Source organism: Chlorocebus sabaeus, chromosome 11, assembly GCF_047675955.1.
Source record: "Chlorocebus sabaeus isolate Y175 chromosome 11, mChlSab1.0.hap1, whole genome shotgun sequence".
NCBI lineage: Eukaryota > Metazoa > Chordata > Mammalia > Primates > Cercopithecidae > Chlorocebus > Chlorocebus sabaeus.
In genome coordinates, this window is record NC_132914.1 from 3,857,451 (window position 1) to 3,885,134 (window position 27,684).

The 27,684-nt window shown below is 48.4% G+C and overlaps 1 protein-coding gene across 1 annotated transcript in view; it reads left to right on the forward strand.

Annotated features, from left to right (window-relative positions):
* Nucleotides 1-25,905, forward strand: part of PRMT8 (protein arginine methyltransferase 8) — a 99,573-nt gene extending 73,668 nt beyond the window's left edge. The window contains exons 7-10 of the mRNA XM_007967259.3: nucleotides 8,287-8,402; nucleotides 14,638-14,788; nucleotides 23,764-23,885; nucleotides 24,656-25,905. Coding sequence (XP_007965450.1) covers nucleotides 8,287-8,402; nucleotides 14,638-14,788; nucleotides 23,764-23,885; nucleotides 24,656-24,739 — 473 coding nt within the window. The 3' untranslated portion in view covers nucleotides 24,740-25,905. The remainder of the gene's footprint in view (nucleotides 1-8,286; nucleotides 8,403-14,637; nucleotides 14,789-23,763; nucleotides 23,886-24,655) is intronic.
* Nucleotides 25,906-27,684: the final 1,779 nt, after the last annotated feature.

Below are 27,684 nucleotides of genomic sequence, written 5' to 3' on the forward strand. Positions count from 1 at the left end.
AATAAGCCATATGGCTGGGATGAGAGAAATGTCCTGGGGTGAAAGGATGAATGCAATGTGAATTAAAAATTGGACTGAGGGCCGGGCGCGGTGGCTCACGCCTGTAATCCCAGCACTTTGGGAGGCCGAGACGGGCGGATCACGAGGTCAGGAGATCGAGACCATCCTGGCTAACACGGTGAAACCCCGTCTCTACTAAAAATACAAAAAACTAGCCGGGCGAGGTGGCGGGCGCCTGTAGTCCCAGCTACTCGGGAGGCTGAGGCAGGAGAATGGCGTGAACCCGGGAGGCGGAGCTTGCAGTGAGCTGAGATCCGGCCACTGCACTCCAGCCTGGGTGACAGAGCGAGACTCCATGTCAAAAAAAAAAAAAAAAAAAAAAAAAATTGGACTGAGGCAGCAGAAGCTGAGTTTTTGCAGAGATTAGCAGGGCAAGTGGCTTGAAACCTGTGAAGATTCGGTTAGCCCAGAAGTCCACCGCAGGGGTCCGAAGTGGCAGGTCTCTTGCCAGGCCAGTTGTTTCGAATCCTGCCTTCATTCCACTCCAACTTATCAAAATAATATTGATTCTCCTTCATATTCAAATACATATCATGTGAGGTTCTTTTGAGGAATAGGTAGCAGAGGGGGTGGGAAAGAGTGGAGATTTTGCTTTGAACAATCAGACAAAAGGCGAGTGTGCATGTGCATGTGTGCACAAGGCGGGGGCTCATATCTAAATGTGTATTCTTAATGCCTTATCAGCTAGGAGCGTGTGGTTCTCCGAGAACAATAAAGCCAAAAAACCTGGTCTGAAAAGGGCTGTTTTCCTGTTTCTCGTAAAGGGTAACACTTCTCTGTGACACAGGCCTGATCCTTAAGGAGATTATACCAAACATGTTTTTGTAAAGATGAACATGGCTGTGTCTCCTCAACCAGAACCAAATACAACAAAGGAGAAAAGCGCCCCTCAAACAGGCAAACCCCCAAAACTCCAAATTAAAGCAAGAGGCAGCAGCTCCAACCTATCCATTAGACTGGGCACATCTGGGGTTCCTGCCCCAACAGGGCGGTCCTTTCCTATTTGGCAGATTACTGTGGAGGGGCTCACAGATTGAACAGAAGAATAAATGCCTCCAAGCGGCTAAGACTCCATCCACAGTTCAACAAATTGAGGCTCCATGGATTTAAACAATTGCCATCTAATCGTTGTCGGTGGCACTGATGAAAACTCAGCTGGACTCTGCTATGGTTGTGGGTATTTGTCTGGGTTCATCCCTTTCTGGAAATACAAAATCAAAGTGCGAAGTTCAGAGCCAGGTTCAGAAGAAGACAAAAGTGGGACGGCTGTTTGAAGCTCTGTGCCCTGGAAACCCTCTCTGGTTGCTGTCTGCCTCCAGCCAATCTGGTGTGATTTCTACTATTTGACCTCCTGGGGGAAGGAGGCAAAATACCAAATGAGGACAGTGAGAGGTAGGGGGGCCCAGGTTAAATGCTTTGCACACCGCCAGCCCTGAGTTTAAATCTTGGCTTTGCCCTTTCCTAACTGGGTAACCTTGAGCAAATTATCTAATATCTTTGAGCCTCAGTTAAGGGATAATCTTCTCAATCCCACAGACTTGTCATGAGGATTAAGTGAGATGACGTATATTAAAGGACATGACAGTTCTTGGTCCTATAATGGCACTAGATGGGATCTAGTCTCTGACTGTAGCTAAGCCCCTTTCTGCCACGGGCTCTGGCAAGTGAGCCTGACTGCCAAGCCCCTGGTGGCTCAGAATCTAGGACAGATGTACTCTCATGGAAGATTGCAGACACAACTCAACAGTGAGTGTTGATCAAATGCATGTATAAATAGGACATATTTTGCCCTGGAGCTGCATTTTGGAGTTCTTGCTGTGCAATTGTACTGAACAGTGTTTTGAGGAGGAAAAGTTCTAGATACATTCTTCATTCTCACGTTCACTTAAATATTTATTGAGCTCCAACCTGAGGCACACCTCTTTAACAAACTTTCTCATGATTCCCACAACAAAGATACCTGTGTCAGGAACCTCTGCAGGTTTGCACATTGCAATGAGCCAGCCTGGGGCCGGGAGGGGCTCCTAAGGCACTGGCCCCAGACTGGAGATCATGTGATTTATTTCTTTGATTCTCATTGCGGCGTTCATACCTTCTGGAAAAGGAAAAAAAATCTGAAAGTTAGCACCATCTTTTCTTGTGCCTATTCTAGAGCCTCTGAAAAATATCAACCTCCTCCCTACCCCGAAAGAACACTAAGAAACAGACACTTAAAATGCATTGAAAATACTGTTTTCTATTTACATTTTTAAAAACAAGCTTTTTTTTTTTTTTTTTTGTAAAGGAAGCAAACCCACTTACAAATTCATTTCAAATACATGGAGATTTTGGTTACTATGAGTTCTAAATCAGAAGTAAAGCACAAAGGTTGCTGGTTGCTAAGGCAACAATTGTAAGCAATTTTCTATTGGCTCAAGAACCAGCTAAGAAGGAAACATTTTGAAATGAGGCAGGAGAGTGAGACACATTCAGCCCCTTTCAGAAAATGAATTGTTAGAGGGAGAGCTTTCTTTCCTTTCCTCTCCTTTCCTTTTGTTTTATTTCCTTCCCTCCCGCCTCCCTTCCCTCTCCTCCTTTCTTCTTCTTTCTCAACCACACACAGCAACATGGAAGTGTAAGAATGAGCACAATGCAGAACCCGCCCTCCATTGGCTCACCAGTGAATAGAGACCACATGGAGAGAGAGATGCATGTCTGGTGTATACTAGGCTCACAATCCATAATATTGTTGAAAGAAGGGAGGGAGGGAGGGAGGAAGGAAGGAAGGAAGGGAGGAAGGGAGGGAGGGAGGGAGGGAGGGAGGAAGGAAGGGAGGGAGGGAGGGAGGGAGGGAGGAAGGGAGAGAGGGAGTGAGGGAGGGAGGGAGGAAGGAAGGAAGGAAGGGATGGAGGGAGGGAGGGAGGGAGGAAGGGAGAGAGGGAGCGAGGGAGGGAGGGAGGAAGGAAGGAAGGAAGGAAGGAAGGAAGGAAGGAAGGAAGGAAGGAAGGGAGGGAGGGAGGGAGGGAGGGAGGGAGAAAGGGAGGGAGGGAGGGAGGGAGGGAGGAAGGGAGAGAGGGAGCGAGGGAGGGAAGGAGGAAGGAAAGAAGGAAGGGATGGAGGGAGGGAAGGAGGGAGGAAGGGAGAGAGGGAGCAAGGGAGGGAGGAAGGAAGGAAGGAAGGAAGGAAGGATGGAAGGAGGGAGGGAGGGAAGGAGGGAGGGAGGAAGGAAGGAAGGAAGGATGGGAGGGAGGGAGGAAGGAAGGAAGGAAGGATGGAAGGAAGGAAGGAAGGATGGGAGGGAGGGAGGGAGGAAGGAAGGAAGGAAGGAAGGAAGGATGGAAGGAAGGAAGGAAGGAAGGAAGGATGGAAGGAAGGAAGGAAGGAAAGATGGAAGGAAGGGAGGGAGGGAGGGAGGAAGGAAGGAAGGAAGGATGGAAGGAAGGGAGGGAGGGAGGGAGGGAGGGAGGGAAGGAGGAAGGAAGGATGGAAGGAAGGGAGGGAGGGAAGGAGGGAGGGAGGAAGGAAGGAAGGAAGGAAGGATGGGAGGGAGGGAGGAAGGAAGGAAGGAAGGATGGAAGGAAGGAAGGATGGAAGGAAGGAAGGAAGGATGGAAGGAAGGGAGGGAGGGAGGGAGGGAGGGAGGAAGGAAGGAAGGAAGGATGGAAGGAAGGGAGGGAGGGAAGGAGGAAGGAGAACTAGCAGAGGGATGTGCAAGGTGTAGTATTTAACTCTTAGAGAGGAGCAATCATTTTACGAACATTTTCTACTATAAAAGAGATACACAGAATTTCAAAAATGGAAGGCAACTTGGTGGATATTCTATTCAATTTCATGCACAATACATGAATTGCACCCAGTGCATGAATCTACATCCCGTAGAGAATGAGAGAGATGGGCACCAGTTTCTTGGCTGATGAGAAGACTGGAAGAAAGACCTCATGCAGAGGTGACAGTGCTTACAGCTTGATGGTTGAAGGGCAGCCCTCTTGGATGGCTCAGCCACTGTCTGTGGGCTTCACTTCCACTCATGACATCCAGAGTTTCCTCTGGCTCCAGCCCATTTTATGCAAGGATTCCACTTTGTTCCTGAGAGCCTAAAATGTGTCGATCTATTGTAAACACTTTCCCTTCTGCACAGAGAAGAATCTGTAAGTAGCATCTGGTGGCACTTGCTCTATTTTTCTCTGACCTCATTGTGAGGCAGTCCCATTAGCCTCATCAGAGAAACTCAGATGGTTGGGGCTGGGGTGGTAAGGGAGGATGCAGCTACAGTTCTCTCCAATCAGAAATCACATTTCTCCCCTGGTGCTTAATTCTTTTTCCTCAGGCTGTTTTTGAGCTTTCTCTCTTTATTGATTTTCTGCAGTTTGATTCTGATGTGTCTAGGTGTGTTTTTCTTTTTATTTATCCTGCTTGGGGATACATGGAATTCTTCCATCTGTGGATTGATTGTTTTGTTAGTTTAGAAAAATTTCAGCTGGTATTTCTACAGTTTTTTTTTCTGCCTGATTATCCTTCTCTGTTTCTTCAGGAACTCCCATTATATGAAATATTGTTTGATATTATCCCATGAAGCTTGGATCCTCTATTTTTTTCACTCTTTTTTTCTCTTTGTGTTTAAGTTTGGATCATTTTTATTGCCCTGTTTTCAACTTCATTGGTTATTTCCTGATATATTTATTCTGCTAATAAGTTCATTTTAAAAAGTCTTCTTTTCTAACATTGTTATTTTGATTTCTAGCATCTCCATTGGCTTTTTGAAAAAGTTTCCATCTCATTAACGAAATTCTCCAGTCCTTTACACACACTGTCCACCTTTTCCACTAGCTTCTTTAACATACTTAGTATAGATACTTTAAAATCTTGTTGGATAATTCTAACATCTGAGCATCTCTAGATTTGTTCTATGACTTTTTTCTTACGATAATAGGTCATATTTTTCCCTTTTTCCTGTGTCTTATAATTTTTCATTAATGCTGGACATTGTGAGTCAAAGGACCAGCAGAGACAGGTGAATCACATCTATGCCCAGAAGACAGCATTGCCTCTGCCAGGCTATTAGAATGAGGGTGTGAGTCAATCCAGTCTGTAGTAATAGCAGATTTGGGCTTTGTTGTTGCTTTAATTATACACATTATGCCATAGTATAGTCCTTTTCAGGAGTCTGTTTTAATCCACTAACAAAAGCTTCACAGGTCTCTCTGATAGAATTTTTTAAAATTCTAGATAATCATTATATTTCTTGATGACCAATGGCTCTTACCCCACATACACTTACTTGGCATACGGTATACAATTGCAACAAATAATTAATGTGATTGATTTGTATCCTACTCCATCTCTGCTCCACTTCTGGTAAAAAGGGCTACTGGGAAATAAATGGCTAGCAGAAAGGAGGAGATAAGACCCAAATTAACCCATATAAAGGTAACTAAGACACCAGGCATTGCAAAACAGTGCAGGCATTAAATGTCTGGGAATGACTCTCAATTCAAAAAGCATTATCTGTGGGCCTATTCTGTGCCAAATGCTGTACTATGGGTGTTGAGGATACAGGAGAGGTTGTGTGGTCCGGAGCGTTTAGAGAAGGTCTCACAAAGGCCATGAGACATTCAGATCACCATTTTGGGACTTGAAGACACTAAAGATCACGTACCTCACAGGATTCCAAACTGGTTGGAATTGTCTGTATAGATTTGTAAAACTCCAGCTCCCTGGCTCTCAAATCTGGAAATTCTGATTCCAGAATTTCTGGTGTGGGCCCTGGAGTCTGCATTTTAAAAACTGTTCCAAGTGATTCAAGAACACAGAACCACCGAACCCAAATCCTTATTTTATAAGTAAGCCCAGAAAAAAGGATTGATTTGCACATGGCCGCACAGCTTGCATGGCAGCAAAGCCAGAGCTCAAACCACATAATGATAACCACTATTATGTATCAAGTGCTTTCTGTGTGCCAGGCACTGTCTTATACACTTTACATATATTATCACATTTAATCCTCATAACAATCTTATGGGATCACTATCATTATCATCATTTCCATTTTAAAGAATCCTTAGAAACCAAGGCTTAGAAAGGTTATATTTGTGCCTAAGACTACACAGCAAATAAGTGGCAGAGCTCGGATTTGAACTCCAAAGTCTAGGCATTTAACCATTACACACATTGACTCTCAGGCTTTTGCTTAGCACTAGCAGTGAACTCAAACTCCAGGCAGAGTCCAGGGAGGAAAGAGCAGGTGCATAGATGCAAGTCTCTTGAGAAAGACACAGAAGGCAACGTGTTTCAGTGTGTATGTGGATACACATACACACTATGTGTGTGGATAGCTATACACATACACAGAGGGTGGATAGCTATTTCCACATTCTAGAGGGAAGTCTTCTCTGAAACCTGCCCTGTTGCCAACTAAGCAGCCTCCTCCCCACAAAGTAGGTTTTAATTGGGAGTTTGGCACCAGCCTCGGGTGATTTAATGGGATTCGGTGGGCATCTTTTTCTCAAACCGGAATTTCACAAGCACTCATCCTCTGGGATTACTTTCTCTGCCTTCTTTTCCCAAGAAAGAAGCTCTTTGTGTGCCTTATAAAAGAATCAGAGTCAAAGGAGCAAGCTGTCACTGACCATCCGCGCCTCCTGCCGCACACACCCACTCTCAAACACACACAGGAACATACACTCCCTAAGGTCCTCTTTGTTTGATGAATGTTTTAAAATAAAATTTAATCCTGTAAGATTTTAGAGAAAAGCATTTCTACTTCAAGGTATTTTGAAACCCGTTGAGAAAACAGATGAATGAGATTCAGGTGCCCAGAAACTAAAGAGTCTGCTAGGGCATCCTCTCTGCACTGTAGGGGAGAAATCTTGAATTCTTGGTTGCTGTCACGGATGGGCCATGGCAGGTGAAGGATTTAGGGGACATGCTGGGCTTGAGCCCTCGCCCCTCCGTTTCCCTGTGTGATCACGGGCCAGATATTATCTGTGACCCAGATGCCAACTTCTCCCAGCCACAGTTTTCTTATCTGTACCATAGCAATATCCTCATGTGGTCGTAGGGTAGATTAAATGAAAAACCTAGCCTTGACTGAATGATCAATCAATGATTGCAATTATTGGCCAGGCACGGTGACTCATGCCTGTAATCCCAGCACTTTGGGAGGCCGAGGCGGGCAGATCACCTGAGGTCAGGAGTTCAAGACCAGCCTGGCCAACATGGCGAAACCTAGTCTCTACTAAAAATATAAAAATTAGCCGGGCGTGGTGGTGGGTGCCAGTAATCCCAGCTACTTGGGAGGCTGAGGCAGGAGAATCGCTTGAACCCGGGAGGTGGAGGTTGCAGTAAGCCCAGATTGGGCCACTGCACTCTAGCCTGGGCGATGGAGCCAGACTTGTCTCAAAATAAATAAATAAATAAAATAGCAATTATTACCATATTAAGGGTGATCCTGGGTCATCAGACTTGAATTAATTTCTCACCAACCCCTAAATCTTTCTCCCTCCCAAACAAAGTATCCTATGAGTAGCCCAAAGAGGACAAGGAGCACGGCTGAGAGGGTTTGTGTTCCTCTTGGGGGTAGTTTCTAATGGAGTGGATCTTGGCATATGAGGAAGGCAGAGATGTTCCTGGACCCACCCAGGTGAGAAAACTGAGGTTCAGAGAGGTTAGGTCATTTGTACAAAGGCTGACCAGTACGTGGTGGTGCTGGAATTTCAACTGTAGTTGATTTCACTGTAAGATCCCATGATTCTCTGTGCTGCCTTAAAGGTTCAGTGGACGGGGACAGGAAAAGGGGGAGAGATGGGCCTTCTAGGCCTTCTAGATGTGGAGAACAGCTGGAGCCAGCATAGGAATAAGAACGTAGAAGACAGATAAGGGAGTTCATAGGAGACGCTGCCGGCCTGGGGAGGGGACAGGAAAAGGAAGAGTCAGCTAGCCTGGGTTCTAGTCTTTGCCCTGCTACACTCTAGCTGTAGGAGCTTGGAGCAGTTTCCCAGCCTCTCCGAGCTCTAGTTCACCTAACAACAAAGTGGGCCTTGCCTTTTCCCAAGGTGGAAATGGGAAATGGGGGCGGGCATTTGGCACATTGCCAAGTGCCCCCCCGCTGAGCAGTTCCGCCTCAATTTTGATGCAAGGGAACTCGAGCTGCCACTCAGCCCTCAGGCACGCTGTGCTCTAGGACTCAGGGGGTTGGGTGAGCTTCTGGGGGTCCTGCGCCTGCCTTCACGTCTTGCTCTGCTCCCACAGGGTGGGAGAATGTCTATGGCTTTGACATGACCTGCATCCGGGACGTGGCCATGAAGGAGCCTCTAGTGGACATCGTGGATCCAAAGCAAGTGGTGACCAATGCCTGTTTAATAAAGGTCTGGACACTCATCCGGGGTGGACCTGGGTGTGCTGGGAGCCCCGCTGTGCCACCCTGGAGTCCAGGCAATGCCGGCTCCTGCACAGCCCCCACCTGGTGAGGCAAGGCCGCCTTGGCCAGAGCCTGCGGTGCTCCATAAGCACAAGTCAAAAGCTGGCAGTCCGCCTGGACACAGCCACTGAGAGAGTGGCTCCATGGTGGCACGGATGAGGGAGGGCCCCAGCACAGGGGCCCTGGTGGTGTGCAGGAGGGTGGGGGTGCAGGGAGGGGAGGGGCATGGAGGAGAGGACACCTGGAAGAGGAGAGCGTGCTCAGGTTTGGGGCAGTTGGCCCATTCAGAGGCAGACATCTCTCTTAGGAAAGAAATCCAGGACCTCAATATGCTGTGTAGTCATCATCATGCTCCTGCACACCTCTGCTCCGGTGGCCTGCCAGATAGAGCTTCCAGCTGCCCCTTCCTGAGTGTCCCTGTTTGCACAAGCTCTAAACCAAGCATGTCCAGTCTGTGTCCTCTGGGCCACATGTGGTCCAGGATGGCTTTGAATGCAACCCAACACAAATTCGTAAACTTAAAATATTATGAGACTTTTTTGTGGGATTTTTTTTTTTAGCTCATTAGCTATCGTTAGTGTTAGTGTATTTTATGTGTGACCCAAGACAGTTCTTCCAGGGTGACCCAGGGTAGCCAAAAGACTAGACATCCCTGCTCTAAACACCTTTTCGCAAGGCTTCCTTCAGTGCAGATGAAGAAGAGCTAGTCAGCATCTTTGCCACACCAATCCCTAGTACATGCTTTTTATTAAAAATTCAAACATGTCCACTTAGATAGAGTAAAGGTGAAAGGTGCCCTCTGCCCCTCCAGCCCCATCCTCCTCCAGAGATAACCACTGCTCATGGGCTGGGTTGCCTCTGCCAGTCCTTTTTGTATGCATTTGCATTATATATGCTAATATATTATGTTGAACAATATAAAACTATTGATATTTGACAGTTTTTTTTTAAATAAAGAGAGACATCAATTTCATGTAATTCAAGCCAAAAAAAAAATTTTTTGAGACAGAATCTCATTCTGTCACCCAGACCGGAGTGCAGTGGCACAATCACAGCTCGCTGCAGTCTCGACTAACTGAACAGTTTCATGTAGCTCAAGTTATTATTTTTTTTTTTTTGAGACAGGGCTTCTCCCTCTCCCTGTCACCCAGGTTGAAGTGCAGTGGTGTGATAATGGCTCACTACAGCCTCCCTGAGGCTCAGGTGATCCTCCTGTCTTAGCCTCCTGAGTAGCTGAAGCTATAGCTACGTGCCACCAGGCATGGTTTTTTGTTTTGCTTTGTTTTTGTTTTTTGTTTTGTTTTGTTTTTGTAGTGATGGGGTTTGGCCATGTTGCCCAGGCTGGTCTCAAACTCCTGAGCTTAAGTGATCCACCCATCTCAGCTTCCCAAGTGCTGGGATGACAAGCATGTGCCACCATGCCCAGCCCAGGTTAATTTTTAAATTTAAAAATCAGCCCACCTGAGTCTGATTTGCTAACATGCTGGCCTACTATGCTCCTGCACGCATCATTCTTTTCCTGAAAGTGTCGGGGCAGGGTACTGAGCTGGAATATTTATAGTAGGATAAAGGGATTGGAGTTCAGGGCCTCTAAGGATGGGGGTAGTTTCTGAAAGACTGGTACGACTGCTGCTTTGCCCACATGGGAACCGTCCTTTGTCCTGGACACAAGCCTTGCTAGGAAGAACTGCACCCGTTGGGATGGAGTGTCACTGTGGCCTTCAGAAAGGACCTCACAGGGCAAATAAACCTAGAATGAACCTCATCAGACCCCATCAGATGCCCCCTCTCTTTAGTAACATCCTGCCTGAGAGGTTTGGCTTTGAGTCTAAGCCTCAGACTCTCCATTCACAGGGTTCTCACTATTTCATTCAGCCTTTTTTCTGGGTCCAGGCAGGATTAATTGTGAGCAAATGTGTCCTTTTGTTTCTCCGTACCAGTCCCTCTGTCCCTGAAGCCTCTTCCTCTTTGTCATCCTAAACAAGAACAAGGAAAGTATGCCCCCAACAAGAAGTTCACCCATAGTGCAAGGCACTTCTGTAAATGTAGAATAGATAGAAGTCTACTGGAGCAACTGAATTTGCCGAAATGACATGTGGCAGTGACATTTACCAGTAGGCATCTGCATGTAATGGCTTCAGCCTGGGGATAAAATTCCTTCAATGTTCTTGGACCCAGGTTGCTCTCTGCCCCGACCCAGCCCCCACTGGCCGGGGTGGCCACTGCATTTCTGTTTGCATTGCCGGACACGTCAGCCACCATCCTGGCTCTCCACTCCCCAGGCAAGAACTAGCAGGGCCTTTCACTTGGTTAGACCTGAGTGTATCCAGGGGCAAAGCAGCCAAGGAGTGGCTGGAGGGGTGTGTGTTCTGTACACTCCTTATGAAAATTCCCGGGGCTCTGGTTCTGTCTCAGGACTCGCGACCTGTGATGATTTCCTGTCCCACGCTGGTCCCTTTCTTCCTCCGTGTTCCTGAGAAGGAGAACGATGGTCTGTGTTTGCTTCTGCTTCCAGGAGAGCCCTTCCCCCAGCTCTCTCCTGCTAATGTGCTAAGCAACGTCTTGTCGAGTCTGTTGGGAAAACACTTGCCCTTCTTCACATACTTAATTGCTATTTTCATCGCTATTAACATTGCAGAGTGTGACACTTTATTATAATTAAGACTCTATTTTGACCAGACTTCTGCTCCGAGACATCCATTTGTAACATTATTTAGTGGTGGGGATCGCAGCGGCCAGGGGTACTTCTGAGTAATTTATGCTGGCAGAGTCCTCTGTTTCAAGCGGGTCACCTGAGGCCAAGTCAGTGGGTCTCCCTGAGTCTCAGAGCTGCTGTTTCTGCTGCAGAAAAGAGGAAGCCTCCTAGTCGAGGGGCTGGGCTCTGGGGAGTCAGGGTAACTGGAGCTGATATGTAGACTTTGGTTGGGGGTTGGGAGACCTAAGCCCAGAGGACCTTTTTGTCTTTGAAGCCTAGCTACAGCTGATCCCCTCCTCACAGATGGCCTGGACCCCCGCTCCAAAAGACCACCTGCCTTTATTGTTGCCATTATAATGTGCGGCTTCAATACTTTTGGTCCTAAAGGCTTTTGTTCCATCAGAGGCCTCTATTAAGATGCAAATGTCTCAGAGATCTATTGAACGCTGTCAGCTATAAGAGTTGATAGCTGACATTTGGTTGATGGACATGTGACAGCAAGATCCTTTAGAGTGGAATTCCTGCCAGATGGGGTGAGGGGTGTGTGTGTGTGTGTGTGCGTGCACACGTGCACACATGTGATAGAAGGAGAAAGTAACCACGTCTAGATTGTAAGCCATAAGGAGTCATTGAAGGTTATAGATCCAGAGAGTGACACCGTCTGGATGAACCTTAGTTATGAAAGAGGGGCCTGAGCAAAGAAGGAAGTCTTCAAGCAGGGAGACCTGTTCTGAGAAGATGATTGATGAGTCAACACATATTGCTGTGTATCAGGTGTTGCTGTGCACTGAGGATACACAGGCCAATGAGGTGTAGCTTCTGCCACTGAAGGGCTCCAGTGCACCGGCGTGAAGGTGGTGAGGCTGCTGAGATGAGATTGGAAGGCTGTGCTACACTGGTGACCAAGGGAACCAAGAAAGAAAGATACCAGGCATCTTGGAAAGGGCCTGGAGCCTGGCTGATTGGCCCTGAGAAGGTGATGGAAAAGTCGGTAAGGGTAGACACTGTGATGCCATTAACAACAATACAGGCAACCAAGGCCTGTCCTAAGAGTTTTTGAGCTGGAGGAAACCTGTGGACACCATGTGGCCATGTGGCTGGGAAGGATAATGAGCATTATGAAGGCTGACAGATACTCAGTATAAAAGTTTCCTAGATTTGAGCAATGGCCCACACTAACAGATGACATGTAATGAAGGACCCCTACCCCTGAGGGCTGTGGTGGAGGAAGGGGCTTGGCAGACCTAAATGCAGGCTGAGCCAGCAGTGTGCTCTTTGGGAATACAGGCTGCTATAAGTATGTGCCAATGGAGGGAGATGGAGGACCTGGTGTGGTCAGTGTAACGCTCAGTTTTGCAAGTAGCAGGACCCACCCGGAGGAGAAAGGCCCAGGTGATGAGGGGTCAGACATCATGACTTATGAGGAATGAATAAAAAGCCAGAGAAAGCTTGTATTGGAGAAGAAAAGGTTTAAGGGACCTGTGTGAGTTGGAACGGACATTTGGCTTCTTCTTGGGTGGAAGTTACAGAGGGATGAGTGTGAACTTTCTTCATTAGTTTTGAAGAAGGATCTAATGACTGGAGATGCCAGGACATGGACTGATCTGCCTGGCAGATAGTGAAGTCTCCATCCCTAAAGGTGTTCAGCAAGCACTAGGTGGGTGACCAGCAAGCACTAGATGAGTGTTCAGCAAGCACTAGAAGGGTGCTCAGCAAGCTCTAGATGGGTGCTCAGCAAGCTCTAGATGGATGTTCAGCAAGCACTAGATGGATGTTCAGCAAGCTCTAGATGGGTGTTCAGCAAGCACTAGATGGATGTTCAGCAAGCTCTAGATGGATGTTCAGCAAGCACTAGATGGATGTTCAGCAAGCTCTAGATGGGTGTTCAGCAAGCACTAGATTTGTGCTCAGCAAGCTCTAGATGGGTGCTCAGCAAGCTCTAGATGGCCACTAGAGAGGAGGTTCTTGCCTTGGATAAAAGGTTCAGCTTAAGAAGATGGGCTTTATAATCCCATCAAATTCTGCATGCTTGACCAAGGGCTCACCATTCAATTACTTCTTGTTCCCCATCTTTGGGCTCTAGACACACAGTGTAATTGGCATTTGAATGTGACCTCACCAAGGGCCTCCCACATTCCCCTAAACCTGTAATCTCACCTTCTTCCCAATCAACAGTCAGAGAGCTTCAGCTTCCACAGAGGATGTCATGGCTGCACACCCCAGATCCCAGCAGGACTCTCATCTGATTGGTTCCCTTAACCACTTTTTCTCTGTCCACCCTGGTGGAGTTAGGACTTCTCTTTGAAGGCTCCAGGGTACTTTGCATCTGTTTTTCCTTTATTTATCTTAGAAATACATTGAGACAAAAACCTTTTAATCGCTTTGCTGGTCTTGTTTTCCTACCCTCTGGTCCCTCTCTCCTAATTCCTGCTAACAATTCCATCTTCTGGGCCTCAGGAGGTCCCTGTGGAACCATCCAGGCACACAGATGGCCTTCTGGCTCTTACAGAGTTTTCAGGACAGAGGTCCTTGCCGCGCAACCTTGACTAATGGGAAGTTCTTCCTTGGGCCTCCCTAGAATCTGTCGGGATGCATCTTGGGCTCTGGTAGGTTTGCCCTGCCTCGCGGGGCCAGCAAGCAGCAGGTCAGCATTCTTCCATAGAAAAGAACAGCACAATGCAGACGTCTTTCAATTCCACCTGCTCCCCATGCGAGATTGATTTTCAGCCATTTTCCAGTTGAAATTCTTAGAGTTATTAGTTCTTCATGTTCCACGTTCCCTGGTCAGAACTGAAAATTCTCACTTCTTATTTTCCCCTTTTATTTATTTTTGAAAACAGTCCAGCCTTGTGAAAAATGGCCAGCAGAACTTTCCTAAGCTCAGTCTGTGACTTTGTGGGCTCAGGTCCTTACTCCTAACGTCATCCTTGAGACCTCCTATTGCTGGGAACTTGAGTATCAAAAAATTGGGGAAGGGGTAGTCTGGTTCATCCACATCACTGGAGGGCCTGATAAAACACAGATTGCCATTTTGATCCAGCAGGTCTGACCCCCTCAGAATTTTCCCCCAGGTACTGTTGGTGCTGATCTTTCAGGGACCACATTTTAAGAACGATGGATGGAGCAGTGCCTGGGTGGACCACTCGAGGCTGCTCTGACAGGTGAAGGGATGCATTGTCTAATTAATCCTCCTGTTCTCTCCCTTCCCCATCATCCCCCTGTAGCCCCAAACCCCCGCAGATTTACCTTCTGAATCCTGCTCCCCTCAGGTTTTGATTCAAATCCATTTGCATCATTGCTTGAGCATACTCTACCCTAGAAAGGATGGAGGAGGTGATTGGGAGAGTGGTGGGGAGCCTGAGAAATTACCCCAAGATCCCTCAGAGAGCCGACAGACCACAGTCTCTCATAGAACGAGGCTGCTGACCGGGACGCAGACTTGGTGGAGGCGATAAGTTCCCGGCATTCTCTCTTCTCTGGGCTGCAGGAGGTGGACATTTACACAGTGAAGACGGAAGAGCTCTCGTTCACATCTGCATTCTGCCTGCAGATACAGCGCAACGACTACGTCCACGCCCTGGTCACCTATTTTAATATTGAATTTACCAAGTGCCACAAGAAAATGGGGTTTTCCACAGGTGAGCTGTTTGTTGCTTCCCAGAGCCTCCTCCCTCTCCCATGCTTCCTCAAGTCTTTGTGGGGTGACCAGAGCTGGCCTTGACTTGGGGAGAAGGAGCTGGGTGTTAGCTGGGTGACACCCATCAACCTCTCCTACCATGGAGGAACTGTGCATCCTTACACTTGTGCTGTCCGAGGGGAAGGTAAATAATGTCGTGGTTGTTACAGCCCAAGTTGAGAGTGTGTTGGATGAGGGAGAGGCAGGAGGTAGGGCTCATGAAGGGGTCCTGAGACCCTTCAAATGCATATTTGTTCAGGTAGCACTTTCTGAGCACATTCTGTGTGGTGGGTGTGGATGGAGTTGAATAAGCCTAGTCTGCACTGCCATGCCTCTGTGCAGGACACAGTCTGTCTTGCAGCAGCCTGCACACTGGTCTCTATGTCTCCTTCCCTTCTCCCTTACTTTCACACCAACCCATCCTTCATTAAATCTCTGATGGTGTTCCCCCAAGATCACCCCACTCCCAAATCCCAGCCCCACTTCCGAGGTGCCTCGCTGCCTGCAGTAGATAAGCCCGGCAAATGGGGATCCCATGGCCTGGCCCTGGTCCACTCTCCAGCCTCATTCCTCACCACCCCTCTTGGCCGAGCCCTGTCCCATCTACCCCACAGATGGCCCAGCTTCACTGAGCTCCTTGCTGACTTCTCAACTCAGTGAGGCCTCTTCATTCTCTGGGCCATGGCTTCTGCACACACCAGTCCTTGTCCATCCAGGTGTGTCCTGGAGGTGGGAGGGGCCTTTGTCAGAGGCTCTCATCATCCCCTCTTCTCCTGGGTCAGTCTGCGAGGACAGCCATAACAAATTACCCAGGTTTGGGGGCTTAACCACACATGCAGTTCTGGAGGCTGGAAGTCCAAGGGCAAGGTGTCAGCAGGGTGGATTTCTGGTGAGGGATCTCCTCTTGCCTTGTGGTTGGCCACCTTCTCGCTGTGTCCTCACGTAGTCTTTCCTCTAGGCTCATGAACCCTTGGTGGCTCCATGTGTGTCCTAATTGCCTCTTCTAAGGACACCAGTCAGACTGGATGAAAGTAGTCACCTCTTTTAAAGCCCTTTTTCCAAATACAGTCACATTCTCAGGTACTGGGGATTAGGACTTCAACATGAATTTGGAAGGGGGTTACAATTCAGGTGGTAACACCACCCCTGCCCCATCTCTTCACCTGGTTTCCTGTCTCAGCTCAGGGGTTACCTGATCCCCACCTTCCCTTTGGTTCAAGGTTCGATGTCCTCAGGGCTCCCTGACATACCGTGCATGTGCCTGTCATGGTGATGTTTCAAGTGAGACACATGCACAACAGCAAGAAGAAATCAGGACAAAAGGGCATAAAAAGTCAAAGAAAACATTCTCACTCCCAACCCATCCCACTCCCACTCTTCAGAGGCAAATATTGTTATTAATGATTTCTTTTGTATCATTCCACCAGATTTCAGTGGGTGCACAAGCACATGCATATCCATAGACGCCTCTTTTTTTGGCTTTTTATTTTGAAATAATTATAGATTCACAGGAAGTTGTAAAAATAGTACACAGAGTTGTGTGAACCCTTTGCCCAGCTGCCCCATTGATGGTGTCTTATGTAAGCGTAGTACAGTATCAAAACTACACCATTTTTTAAAACTTAGATTGGATCCTACCCTCCACACTGCCCTCGGCTACCTTTTCTTTATTTAACAATGTTATCTTGGTGATACTCTCATAGCCTCACAGAGATACCTAGCTTCTTTTTTTAAACAGCCACACAGGATTCCAACACAGGGCCTATGCCATTGTTTATTCAGCATTTTCACTCTTTCTTGCAACCGTCAGTCTCCTGCATGAGTAGGGATCAGATCTCAGTCATCTCTGCATTGTGGGCTTCTAAAGCACAGTTCTAAACAAATTGCTCTAAGATGTGTATGATGATACAAACCTTGCCCTTGAGAATGTGTTCCTAGTGAGTCTTCCTGGGAATTGGGAGCATGTCATCAGGGGGTGAGGAGGTGAGTAGTTGCATGCCTAGCAGCGGGAGTGGGGAGGTGAGTTCTACCAGAAATCAAGGACGTGATTCTTTACTTCCAGAAGCCATGATGACAATGATGCTTTTTTTCATTTTTTTCTCAGAGACGAGGTCTCACTCTGTCTCCCAGGCTGGAGTGCAGTGGCGCAATCATAGCTCACTGCAGCCTTCACCTCCTGGGCTCAAGTGATCTTCCTGCCTTAGCCACACAAGTAGCTGGGACTATAGGCACATGTTATCATGCCCGGATAATTTTTAATTTAATTTTTTTTTTTTTTTTGGTAGAGATGGGGTCTTGCCTCATTGCCCAGGCTGGTCTCAATGATTCCCTTTTACCTATGGAAATAGAGGCAAAAGACAGATAAATCTCTTCACAGAAAGGCCTTTCCCAGCACCAGTGCCTCTTGACTACTGAGATTGGGTTTTCTGGTCTCCGTCAGCCAGGCAGTGCTGGTGCTTTCCTGCCCTGATCTGGGTCATTATCTGCTGCTGCCCTCCTCACAGGGGCAGTACATGTCCTTCCAGTGGGCAGGAGCAGGCAAGAGGGGGAAGGTGGGTTTCACTTTGATCTTGAAGGATTGGGAAGACTGTGCCTAGCAATGGTGAGAGTGGGGGTAGTGAGGGAGCTGGGGAGGAGCCTTCTTGGGGACAGTGGCTGTGATTGGAAGCTAGGGGTGAAGTCACAGGAGCTGGCTCTGCCTATTCAATCACCAGGATGATGTCTAACCCAGGGCCTGCCCTGCTGTAGGTGATGAGAAAGTCGGTGGGCAAGGATACTCTGGAAAAAGTTCTAAGTTTCCAAAGCCCAGGCTCCATCCCTGCAGCTCTCAGCCAGAGTTTTATTTTCCTTGAGATGATCTATTAATATTTCTAGCCCCCAAAATCAAGCAAACAGCTGCTGGACACTGTCTAGAGATGGCTCCCTGGCTCTGTAGTGTCAGGGATGACATTCTTCATGGTCCCATGTAGAGGAGCCTGGATTAAGCTCACATCCAGAATCAAGACATCAGCTCTAGGCTGCCTGAAAGATGGTGAGGATTTGCCCTGAGTGCTGAAGGCTCTAACCCAGTGGCTCTCCTTCCTAGTCTTTGGTCACACTCCCACCACAGTCCCACGTGGCTCAAAGACCACGGATCTAAACCCAGCTGTGAGTATGTTCCTCTGTCTTTCTGCAGTTATGGTGTTATGCCTCCTCCCTTTTGCACAGAATTCCGCATGCTTAGGTTCTGAAAGACATTTGGAGGTCCTCCAGTCTCCAGTTTGTCATGCCTTAGGGAAGTGGTTTTCAAAGTATGGTCGCTGGACGGGTAACATCATCAGTATCATCTGGGAAATTGTTAGGGTTGCAAATTCTCAAGCTTTACCCTGGACCTCCTGAATCAGAAACTCTGGGGGTGGGGGCCAGCAGTCTGTGTCTTAACAAGACCTCCAGGTGATGGCGATGCATGTTCCAGCTTGAGGACCACTGCCTCTGTGCAAGACTGCCCTGAACCAGAGGGCTGAGAATTTGACCAATGTTGACTTTCTTCCGGAAAGGCTATTCCATCTCCTCACTCAGGTATACCCTCAGGCCTCACCAAGACTCTTTGCTTTCTGGCTGATGTAGATCCCTCTTCTTGCACATGCCTATATGGGTAGCAATGGGGGTGGGAGAATAATGTGTTGAGGTGCTTTCTCAGCCACCTTCCTATATCAGCATGGGGGCTCTGTTTCTAGCAGGTAGCCAACTTCTTTCCCAGTTAATGTGGGTTAGCAGCGGGGTATACTCAGACCATCTAAACTCTGACAACCGACTGAGTAACGCTTTCTGTTTCTGTGGATCTCAGATGCACAGACTTAATCTAATTCTTGGCTCATGCCATATGTCATTATTGGACCATTCATAGTTTACTTTTTGCTAATTTATATATTAATACAATGAATATCCATGAACTCACCATGTAACTCAGCAACCAGATTATAAATTAATTACTATTAACTAGAACATAAAATAGTAACTAGAGTAAATTAATAAATACTAACAAAATAAATAAAAACCAATAAATAAAATAAAGGTATTAGTATTACTATTAGAAGGTAAATACATCAGTTAATATTAAAAATAAATAGTTTTTCACTAAAATATAAATATTAACTAGAAAGACCATGGTAATGACTGTAATGATTATAATTATAATTAAGTATAAATAAATTAATGCATATTCACATTAATTTGCTTACACTTATTAATTCGAGCCATGCCCTGACTCAATGACTGAAATGCTGCCACACCTCTGCATCTTCCTGGATGCCCCACCCCATCCCACCTCCCATATAGATGAACATTATCCTGAATTTTGTGTCCCCTATTCCCTTGCTATTTATGAAAAGTTTGATCACATGGATGTGTGTGCCTAACCAAGGTATTGTTTGGTCTCAGTTGTTTTTGAACTTGATGCAAAGTGTAGCCTGCTGTGTGTGGTCCCTCCACATCAACCCCCAACTGAGTTTTCTGTCTCAGCCCAGCGGTAGCATGTTCTGCCGGCCGGTTAGAAGCACATTCCATACCACACAACCAGAAAAACGATCCCTTCTAATGACTCTGACGTCTCCGCAGCTCCAGCCAGAATCTGTCACAAATAGGCACAGACACCCAGGGTTCCAGGCTGTGGCAGCCAGTGGGCACAGTGCCCCCCGACCACAACACATCCTCAGTGGGGTGGGAGTAGAAGTGGGAACTGGGGCCTCTGGGGCTGCTGTGTAATCCAGGAAAGTCAGGTAGCCGGTGGAAGGACAGGAGCCCCAGCAGATGCAGGCCTGTGTGCAAGCCCTAGTTTTTTCAGGTATCAGCAGGGTAGGCAGATCAGACATTGGAGAGGAGTTTGAGCAAGTTACTTCCTGGGCCTTGGGCTCAGGCAGCCCCTTTCTGCCATTGACACCCTGTGACATTGAGTCATTTTCCCACATTAAAGAAGCTTCTTGGTGCATAGTCCTCCATTCTCCAAAAGACCTGTGAATTCTCTAAGGAATATAATTCCAAACTTACAGCTAGAAAAATTATATCCCAGAAAGGATGACCAGCCACTTAGCCATTGATTAGTGAGATGGGAAGCAGGATTCCATTCCCTTCCCAAAAGCACCAGGAAAACTCTGCTGAGAGGCCAGGCACTGCCATTTGCACCCTCAGCTCCCTGTATTCCCAAGCCCCATCCTTGGTCATAGCACCCACCCTACTTCTCACTATTTGCCTGAATGTCTTCTCACTGAGGCTGCATGATCAGGGGAGGAGGGGACAAAGTGGTGTTCATCCCATTTGCTGTTCCCCAATTCTAAAGCCATACCTGGCCTGTGGCAGGCATCCTAAGTGGAAGTCTGTGGAATGGTGAATGGATGCACGGCACTGGGAATGCCGCAGGCAGTACTGGTCATGCTCACTTCAAAATGTAGAAGAAAAGCTGCCTAAAGCCTAGAATCAGAGAGATTGTGATGGGGAAGGGACTTGTGGCGGGGAGAAAAGGGGTATGTGGGGCCAGAATGCTAAGAGCAGGGAGGCATCTTCAGAATAGGGAAGGCTGAGAGCCGGTTGTACAATCTGGATGGTCATAGGTGGGCGTGGGGTGGAGGAAGGGAAAACCTTCCTCCCTGACAAGGAGAACTCTAGATGTTGCCCACAACCCTTTGTTGAGTGCCCACCCTTGTGCATGGTGACATTCTGGATCTTTTTCAGTACATTCTCCACCACTAGAGAGAGGCGGCATACCTTTGCAGGCCAGAGCTATAGTTGATGAACTAATAAAATCATATACCACTGTAATAACCAAAGACTTGCCTGTTGCAATGGCTTGGTATGTCGCTAACATGGGCCTAATATGTTTTAGGTAGGGTGGCTGTGTAACTCTTCTTTCCATTAAGGACACGTTTGCAGGTGAAGGGAAGAGCTGTTAATCATTATGCCAGGAAAACAGATGCGAACTGGAACTGTCCTGGGCACAGCAGGAGGTTTGGTCATCCTTAGTCTGTAATCCTTTCCCCTTCTCATCTCATCTCATCCTCACAATACCTCAGGAGACAAATATCATGACCCATATCCTGCAGATGCAGAAAAGGAGTCCCAGGTCACACCACAAGTCAGTGGCAAAGTGGAGACTGGACACTGGGCTTTTGTCACCTAATTAAATGTCTTTCCCACTCTACCTTCCCAAAGGAGGTCAGGAGATGCACTGGGATTCAGCCATGGCTGTGTGTCTACATCACCTGCCCCTCCACGCCCCCCAGAATTACTGACTTCAAATCTCTTGGAGTAGAATCAAAATACTGACTTTTACTAAGTTTCTCCTGGGCATTTTAATGGAGAACCAGGATTGGGAAAACTGGTTTAGACAATGACTCCATGGCTAATGAACCCATCATGGAAATGAGATGTTTATGGATGTCTTAACCCTTTGATGTTGATATCAAGGAAAATAATCATCTTCCTCCAACTCAAAGCCAGCATGTTTTGGGGACTACCATCAGAGGCACACCCAGTGGCTGACAAATCTGGGCCTGGAAGTCTCTGGGGGTCTCATAAGGCATCGGATTAGGTGACAGAAGGAGGCTGCTTGAATTCCCTTGCCTGAAGTTCTTTAGGAACCGGAGAGAGACACCTGTCTGAGCTGGTGTAGGTGGAAGTGGGGGCGAGAGTGCTGTCAGTCATACACTGACAGTCTCCACATATAACCAGAAACTATCTTTTGACTGTTTAGAGGTAGCTGGCAGAGAAGGTTGTTGGGAGCAGGTGGACTTTGTCTGCAGACAGCAGTATGCCCTGGAGGCCAGAAAGGCTGGATGTGTTCAGGAACCCAGGCAGGGTCTGAAAGGGACAGACTGCACCTTCATGATCCTCCTTCCCCTTCCAAATGTGTAGGCTGCACTTTCTCCCCATGACCTTGAGTTTGCATCGATTTCCCAAATGCACACGTGGAGGGCTACTTGAGTCTCTCTCCAAACCACTGACATTTGATCAAGCCAGTTCATTGTGAAGGGCAGAGAAAAACAGACTCTTCAGTGCTGTTAAAATAGGCCTTGGGGTTTTGAAAGCTCTTAGAGGTCACCAGGTCTGAGTCAGTGCATGATAAAGCCTCAGTCGGTGCTGTGTGAACACCTGCCAGGTTGGACCTCAGGTGGCTCATACGATTGTGGGACATCTCTAATTCTTCTTGGTAAATTAAAAATCTGCCTTCTAATGATTCCTAGTGACTAGCCTTTGTTCTGCCCCCAAAGCCATGATAAGGCCACATGTAAGTCTTTCCATGTGACAGCTTTTGAAGTATTTTGAAGACCCTTATCTTATCCCCAAGTCTTCTCATCTTTATCATTGATCCTTAAAAAAAAAAAAGAAAGAAAAGAGGAAATCCTGGTAGAGGAATGCAACGGCCCAAACCAAGAGGAACTTCCTGTAATAAGATGGGTTCTTCTACAGTCTATATTCCAAAGGGCCCCAGTGTAACTGGACACGTACGAGTACATTGAAACACCATAGACACTTGCTCTTTGGGTTCTTAACATCATTAATGTATTCCATACTCATAGATCTACCACGCACAGAGGCAGGCACGAGGAAGCAAGGCTGACCCAGTCCCTGTCCTCATGGAGCTTGCAGTCCATGGAGGATGCAGACAAATGGGGGTGGGGGAAAGACATTTATCTTGTGTGATACACACTGTGATAACAGAAGGTCAGGGTGCCTTGGGAGCTCTCAATCCAGGTTTTGCGGGTCAGGCAAGGCTTCCCAGAGGAAGGATGAGGAAGTGAGAGGCTGGAAAGGAGGGAGAGGAAGAATTTCAGAGACAGCTGCTGGCGAGGATGATGGCCTGTGAGGCAGGATCCCTCATATTTAATGGGAGAATATGTCGTGTGCTGAGAGGGAAGGGAAGAGACTCAATGGCAGACATGGGGGAGGTGCAAGTACCACTATGGCTTTGGGTCATGCAGGATGAATGAGCTGTGGGCCAGCATTAGGGCTGTGGGACAAGAACCATCCCTCATTTCTTTCTGATCCAGTTAGGAAGATACACTTGAAACCCTGGGCCAAGGTGCTAGGTTTAGTTCCCCATGCATAGACAAGCAGGCAGGGAAAGCTTTTTTTTTTTTTTTTTTTTTTTTTTTTTTGAGACAAGATCTCACTCTGTCACCCAGGTTAAAGTGTGGTGGTACAGTCATAGCTCACTGCAACTTTGAACTCCCGGGCTCAATGGATCCTCCTGCCTCAGCCTCCTGAGTAGCTGGGACCACAGATGTGAGCTACCACGCTCGGCTAGTTTTCTCATTACGTTGCCCAGGCTGGTCTTGAACTCCCAGGCTCAACCAGTCCTCCTGCCTCAGCTTCCTGAGTAGCTGGAATTACAGCTATGAGCCACTATGTGTGCCCAGCAGGGAAAGCTATTTGTAAGATTGAGGACCAAGTACCTGCCATTATCAGTGGATCTGGGGAAACTGGTTTAGCTGTGGGGTTTGCATGAATGATGACATTTAAGGGGAGATAGGAGGGCGTACTCTACAAATCCCTTCCCCATGCTGTCTGAACATCTTCATTCTGTTGAACTAATTAAAAACAGCCGCATGTTCAGACACATGTATGTCGATGCATTTAGTGGGTGACAAGGCATTCATCATCCATCCCTTGCTATGAACTTGTAGTATCAGGTTGTCTGTCTTCTGATCCCCAGCTAAGATCAGCACTTGAGGGGATGGAGATGTGATGGGAGGAGAGGCCACTGGGGCTGAGTGGGAGTTCTGATGGGGCTTGGAGGCGGGCTATAAGGACTATGCACCTGACCCAACAACAGTGCTGGGGCGGGTGGTTTCAGTGAGTCCCAGGGCAAGCCCAGTAACTTCTATGCAGGGTCCCAGCCTCATCCCTTTGGAGACATCATCTTTGACTCTTTCTTCCCACCTCCCCTGTTCTTTGACCCCTCAGCCCCTGACGCTCCTTATACCCACTGGAAGCAGACTGTCTTCTACTTGGAAGATTACCTCACTGTCCGGAGGGGGGAGGAAATCTACGGGACCATATCCATGAAGCCAAATGCCAAAAATGTGGTAAGTGCCAAGGCCACCTGTGTCACAGAGCGGGGCCAGGGACATAGGGGAGAAGGTCCCCATGGAGCTGGCTCACTCAGGACCCACTTGCCCAGACTCTTAAGTGTCTCGTGAACAATCAGAAACTTACTGAGGGAGGCAGTTGGTAGCCACATGTGGACATGACTGGGCCTCATTGAGGGACTCAGGCTTGATCCCTCAAAACTCCGCAAATAGAGGTTTTCCCTGGGTCCAGTTCTGGACTGTCTCGGCTTTGAAGACAGCTTCCAGCTCTTTCTGTGAGAGGCTTTCAAATAAATGGGTCCTACCTCATTTAGCATGAGCTGGGCCAGCAGATAAGCTCCTGGTGGCTGGAGGATGTTTGGCGTGCATCTCTTCAGCTGGCCTAGTGCGAGGGAGACCGGCTGGCGCTTTCTGGGCAGCCCCAGGTGTGGGCATGTGCACTAAAAGTATCTGCAGAATGCTCGGAAGGTCACCTCACAGAACACTCAACCACCCCAATCCGTTTACTTCCAGGATGAACTCGGAACATTTTTTTTTTTTATCAGAGCAGGAAGGATTTAGGGAGAAATGGAAGAACTTCCTGTGAAGACAAGGAGGGAGCAGAATGAGTTCCTGTGGGCTGTTCAGGGGAACCCCTTAGCCAGAAAGCTTTAAGACGCCGGTGCCACCCATCCCTGTGGTGCCGGGCGCAGGCGGTGCCAGACGGTGGAGCTGTGGCCTCGTACCCAGACGGCTGCCTGACCCTTCGCTCTCTCTTTGCCTTGCAGCGAGACCTCGATTTCACAGTAGACTTGGATTTTAAGGGACAGCTGTGTGAAACATCTGTATCTAATGACTACAAAATGCGTTAGCACACGTGGGAAGCTGCAGAGAGCAAGGAGAAAAGGAACTCTCGCTTCGATCTGCCGTGCCGTCCCAAAGAATACCGTTTGCAGGACTACACACCTGAAAACCAGAGTTTTCAACTCTGCCTTGAAGACTGGTGAACTCCCCAGGGCTCCCGCGGACTCCGCCACTGGACAGAAGGCCTCCAGCCCCTCCGCTCTGCCCTGGGAGCCCTTCACGAAGGCTTTGTGTTGCCAACAAAGAGCGACCTCGCGTGCTGTGGCTGGGCCCCGAGGGTGGAAACGTATTCGCGTCTCCCCGTCTCCTCCTTAACTGTGACTCTCCGGGTCTTCCGAGTTTTGCATGCTGCGGGTGTCTAGGACAGACTGCTTCTACTAGAACCTGGAGACATAGCATCTTTGATAGCATAAGCCAGACTATCTGTGTGCGGTGGCGTGTGTGTGCGTGCACGTGTGAATGCGAGCAGCAGAGCTGATATTTACCCACAGATACCTGTATATGCATGCATATACAACCAAGTGGGTAGACCTAGGTGTTCACTCAGAAGGGTGTGTGCGTGTGTGCGTGCGCGTGTGCCTAGAATATATATTACTCTCAGAGGAGATTCTGTTGCTTTTGAATAGGAATTTGTTTTGTGATTAGTTCGCCCCTTCCCCACCCCTTACCAGATGTTAAGCAGCTATGAAACATTCTCTGTACTAGCTCTGGTCTCCTTTTGACTGGACTGTGGCTCTGAACCCTGAGCATATACCACGGACTCCGTGGGCGCTCAATAAACACACATGAGAACAAAACCGTGGGATGGCTGGTTCCTTGTGCTGTGAAGTGGGAGGGCTGGGGGAAAGCCAGAGGCCACCATGGAGTAGAGACTCAAGGGCAGCAGCACCTATGTGGGTTCACGTTTGCTCCTCAGCAGAGAGGTCAGGGCTGGCCTAAGAGCATCTCTCCCATGGTCTCTGAGGGGTCCTGCCTTAGAGGGTGAGAAGAAGGTCATGGAGCTGGGACTGGGGACAGGAGCCAACCAAGAGTGCACCAGAATGGGCGGCTATGCATAGCCTGGAGACCTGTTAGGAAAACGTCCAGCCTTGGTTCAGGCGAGGTAACAGTGGAATCTATGAAGGATGGAAACACAATGTACTTTGCAGGGCGTGGTGGAGTGTTTTGGTTTGGTCTGGTCTTGAGTTATGCTTTAGCTTCCAAGACCATGAGTCTCAACTATGTCACCTCCCTGGAAAGAGACATTCCAGGTGAGGGAAGGAAGAGGGGCCATTTAGAGATGATGGGTGGAGTTGATGGGATCCAGGAATGGGGAAGGTGCAGGGGAGACCTCGGGCCTGGCTTTGCATGGGTGGGGAGTGCTGGGATGGCAGGGCCCCTGGATAATGACAACTGAACCCAATGGCAATGGCCTCTGCACTTCCATAACCTTCTGATGTCCATGGACTTTGTCCATTCCGTGAAGCCTTGGGAGTTACACACAGAGGACTTACCCCAGCCATTTGGTAGCTGAGGTGAGCTGGGCCAAGTTCTCAAGTCCCAGTTAACGTGCCCTCCCCTGCCCTGCACTGATTCTTCCGAGCCTCAGGCCCAGGGGCTAAGACTGTCTTTTTCATACTTAGAGAAAAACACAGTGAAAATTATTTAATGCTTTTTGTGTAGATGTATCGGGCAAGGAAAATAGAGAAACTTAAGAGGGGACAGAAGCAAGTGTGCTAGAGGAGAGAGGAGATTGAAGGAGGACATTGGAGTGGGGGCTCCCTCGGGGGGTGTTTGAGGAGAGGTCAGGAGTAGGTTTCCATTGTGGTGAGAGTTGGGGTCCCCTGGATTCTGCCTACTGACCTGGTCTAGCCTTGGGCAGGAAGCCCATTCAGCCTGGTGTAGGATCCCATCCATGGTCAACCAGCAAAATCCCACATTGTCAGGAGCCCAGTGGAGCAGTCAGAATGATGGCCCTCTGGGTGCTCCAGGCATTTGGGGCCTGCAGGCATCCCTGACACCCCAGGACCTGGGGAGGCTGCTGGGGTAAGAGGCTTGGGGGAGGACCAGACTGAGCAAAGGCCCAGCAATCTTTTGGGCCTCTCTGGCCATCAGAGGAGAAAAGGGTCATCCCAGGGGCCTATGCTGCACCCACCCCCATCTTTAGCTTTCTGGAGCAGTGCAACCCCTGGGCTGCCGCACCGTGACCCCTCCCTGCCCCTGGGCTGCCGCACCGTGACCCCTCCCTGCCCCTGGGCTGCCTCACCGTGACCCCTCCCTGCCCCTGGGCTGCCGCACCGTGACCCCTCCCTGCCCCTGGGCTGCAGAAGGGGAGCCTGCAATGCATAAGGGATCAATTTCACAGCAGCCTCCTCCGGCCGGCTCAGGGGAATGTTCCGGTGGGAATTGTCATTTATCTCCCTCCGATTCAGTGGGAAATAAGCAATCTCTGCTTCCCACAGCCTCTGAATGGAAGTCAGTGCTTCAGATGAGGTCTCGGACGATAGCAGAGATGCTATGAAGATGACTTCACTGATGAAACCTGTTTTTTCCTTGACTCTTTGCCTCTTTTTCGTTTTTGAGATTGTACAAAACTCTTTACAGACTTTCACGCCTGTCACTCTTCTCCTGCTCCCGGGAACTTTGCCCTTCCATTCCCAACTCGCTTCTCCCCAAACGTGGTCCTCCTTTGTGACTGCATCTGGGTTTGTCCGCACAGAGGCCACTCTGTGCTTGTTCTGAAGTCCACGGAGGCATGGTTTCTCTCCCTTCCTAAACCACAAGCTCCAAGGGCGGGGACCTGCCTGAAGAGAGCAGAGTGAGGGTGGCTGGGAAGAGAGTGGCAGCTGACCCAGCACTTGCTTGACTCCCATGGATATGTGCCCATGAGCTCCTGCCCCCCACCCAGGACCTGCAGGCTCCAGCCTCTTCTATTTGTGCTCCTTGGGAGATGCCAATATTTTTTTTTACTTCA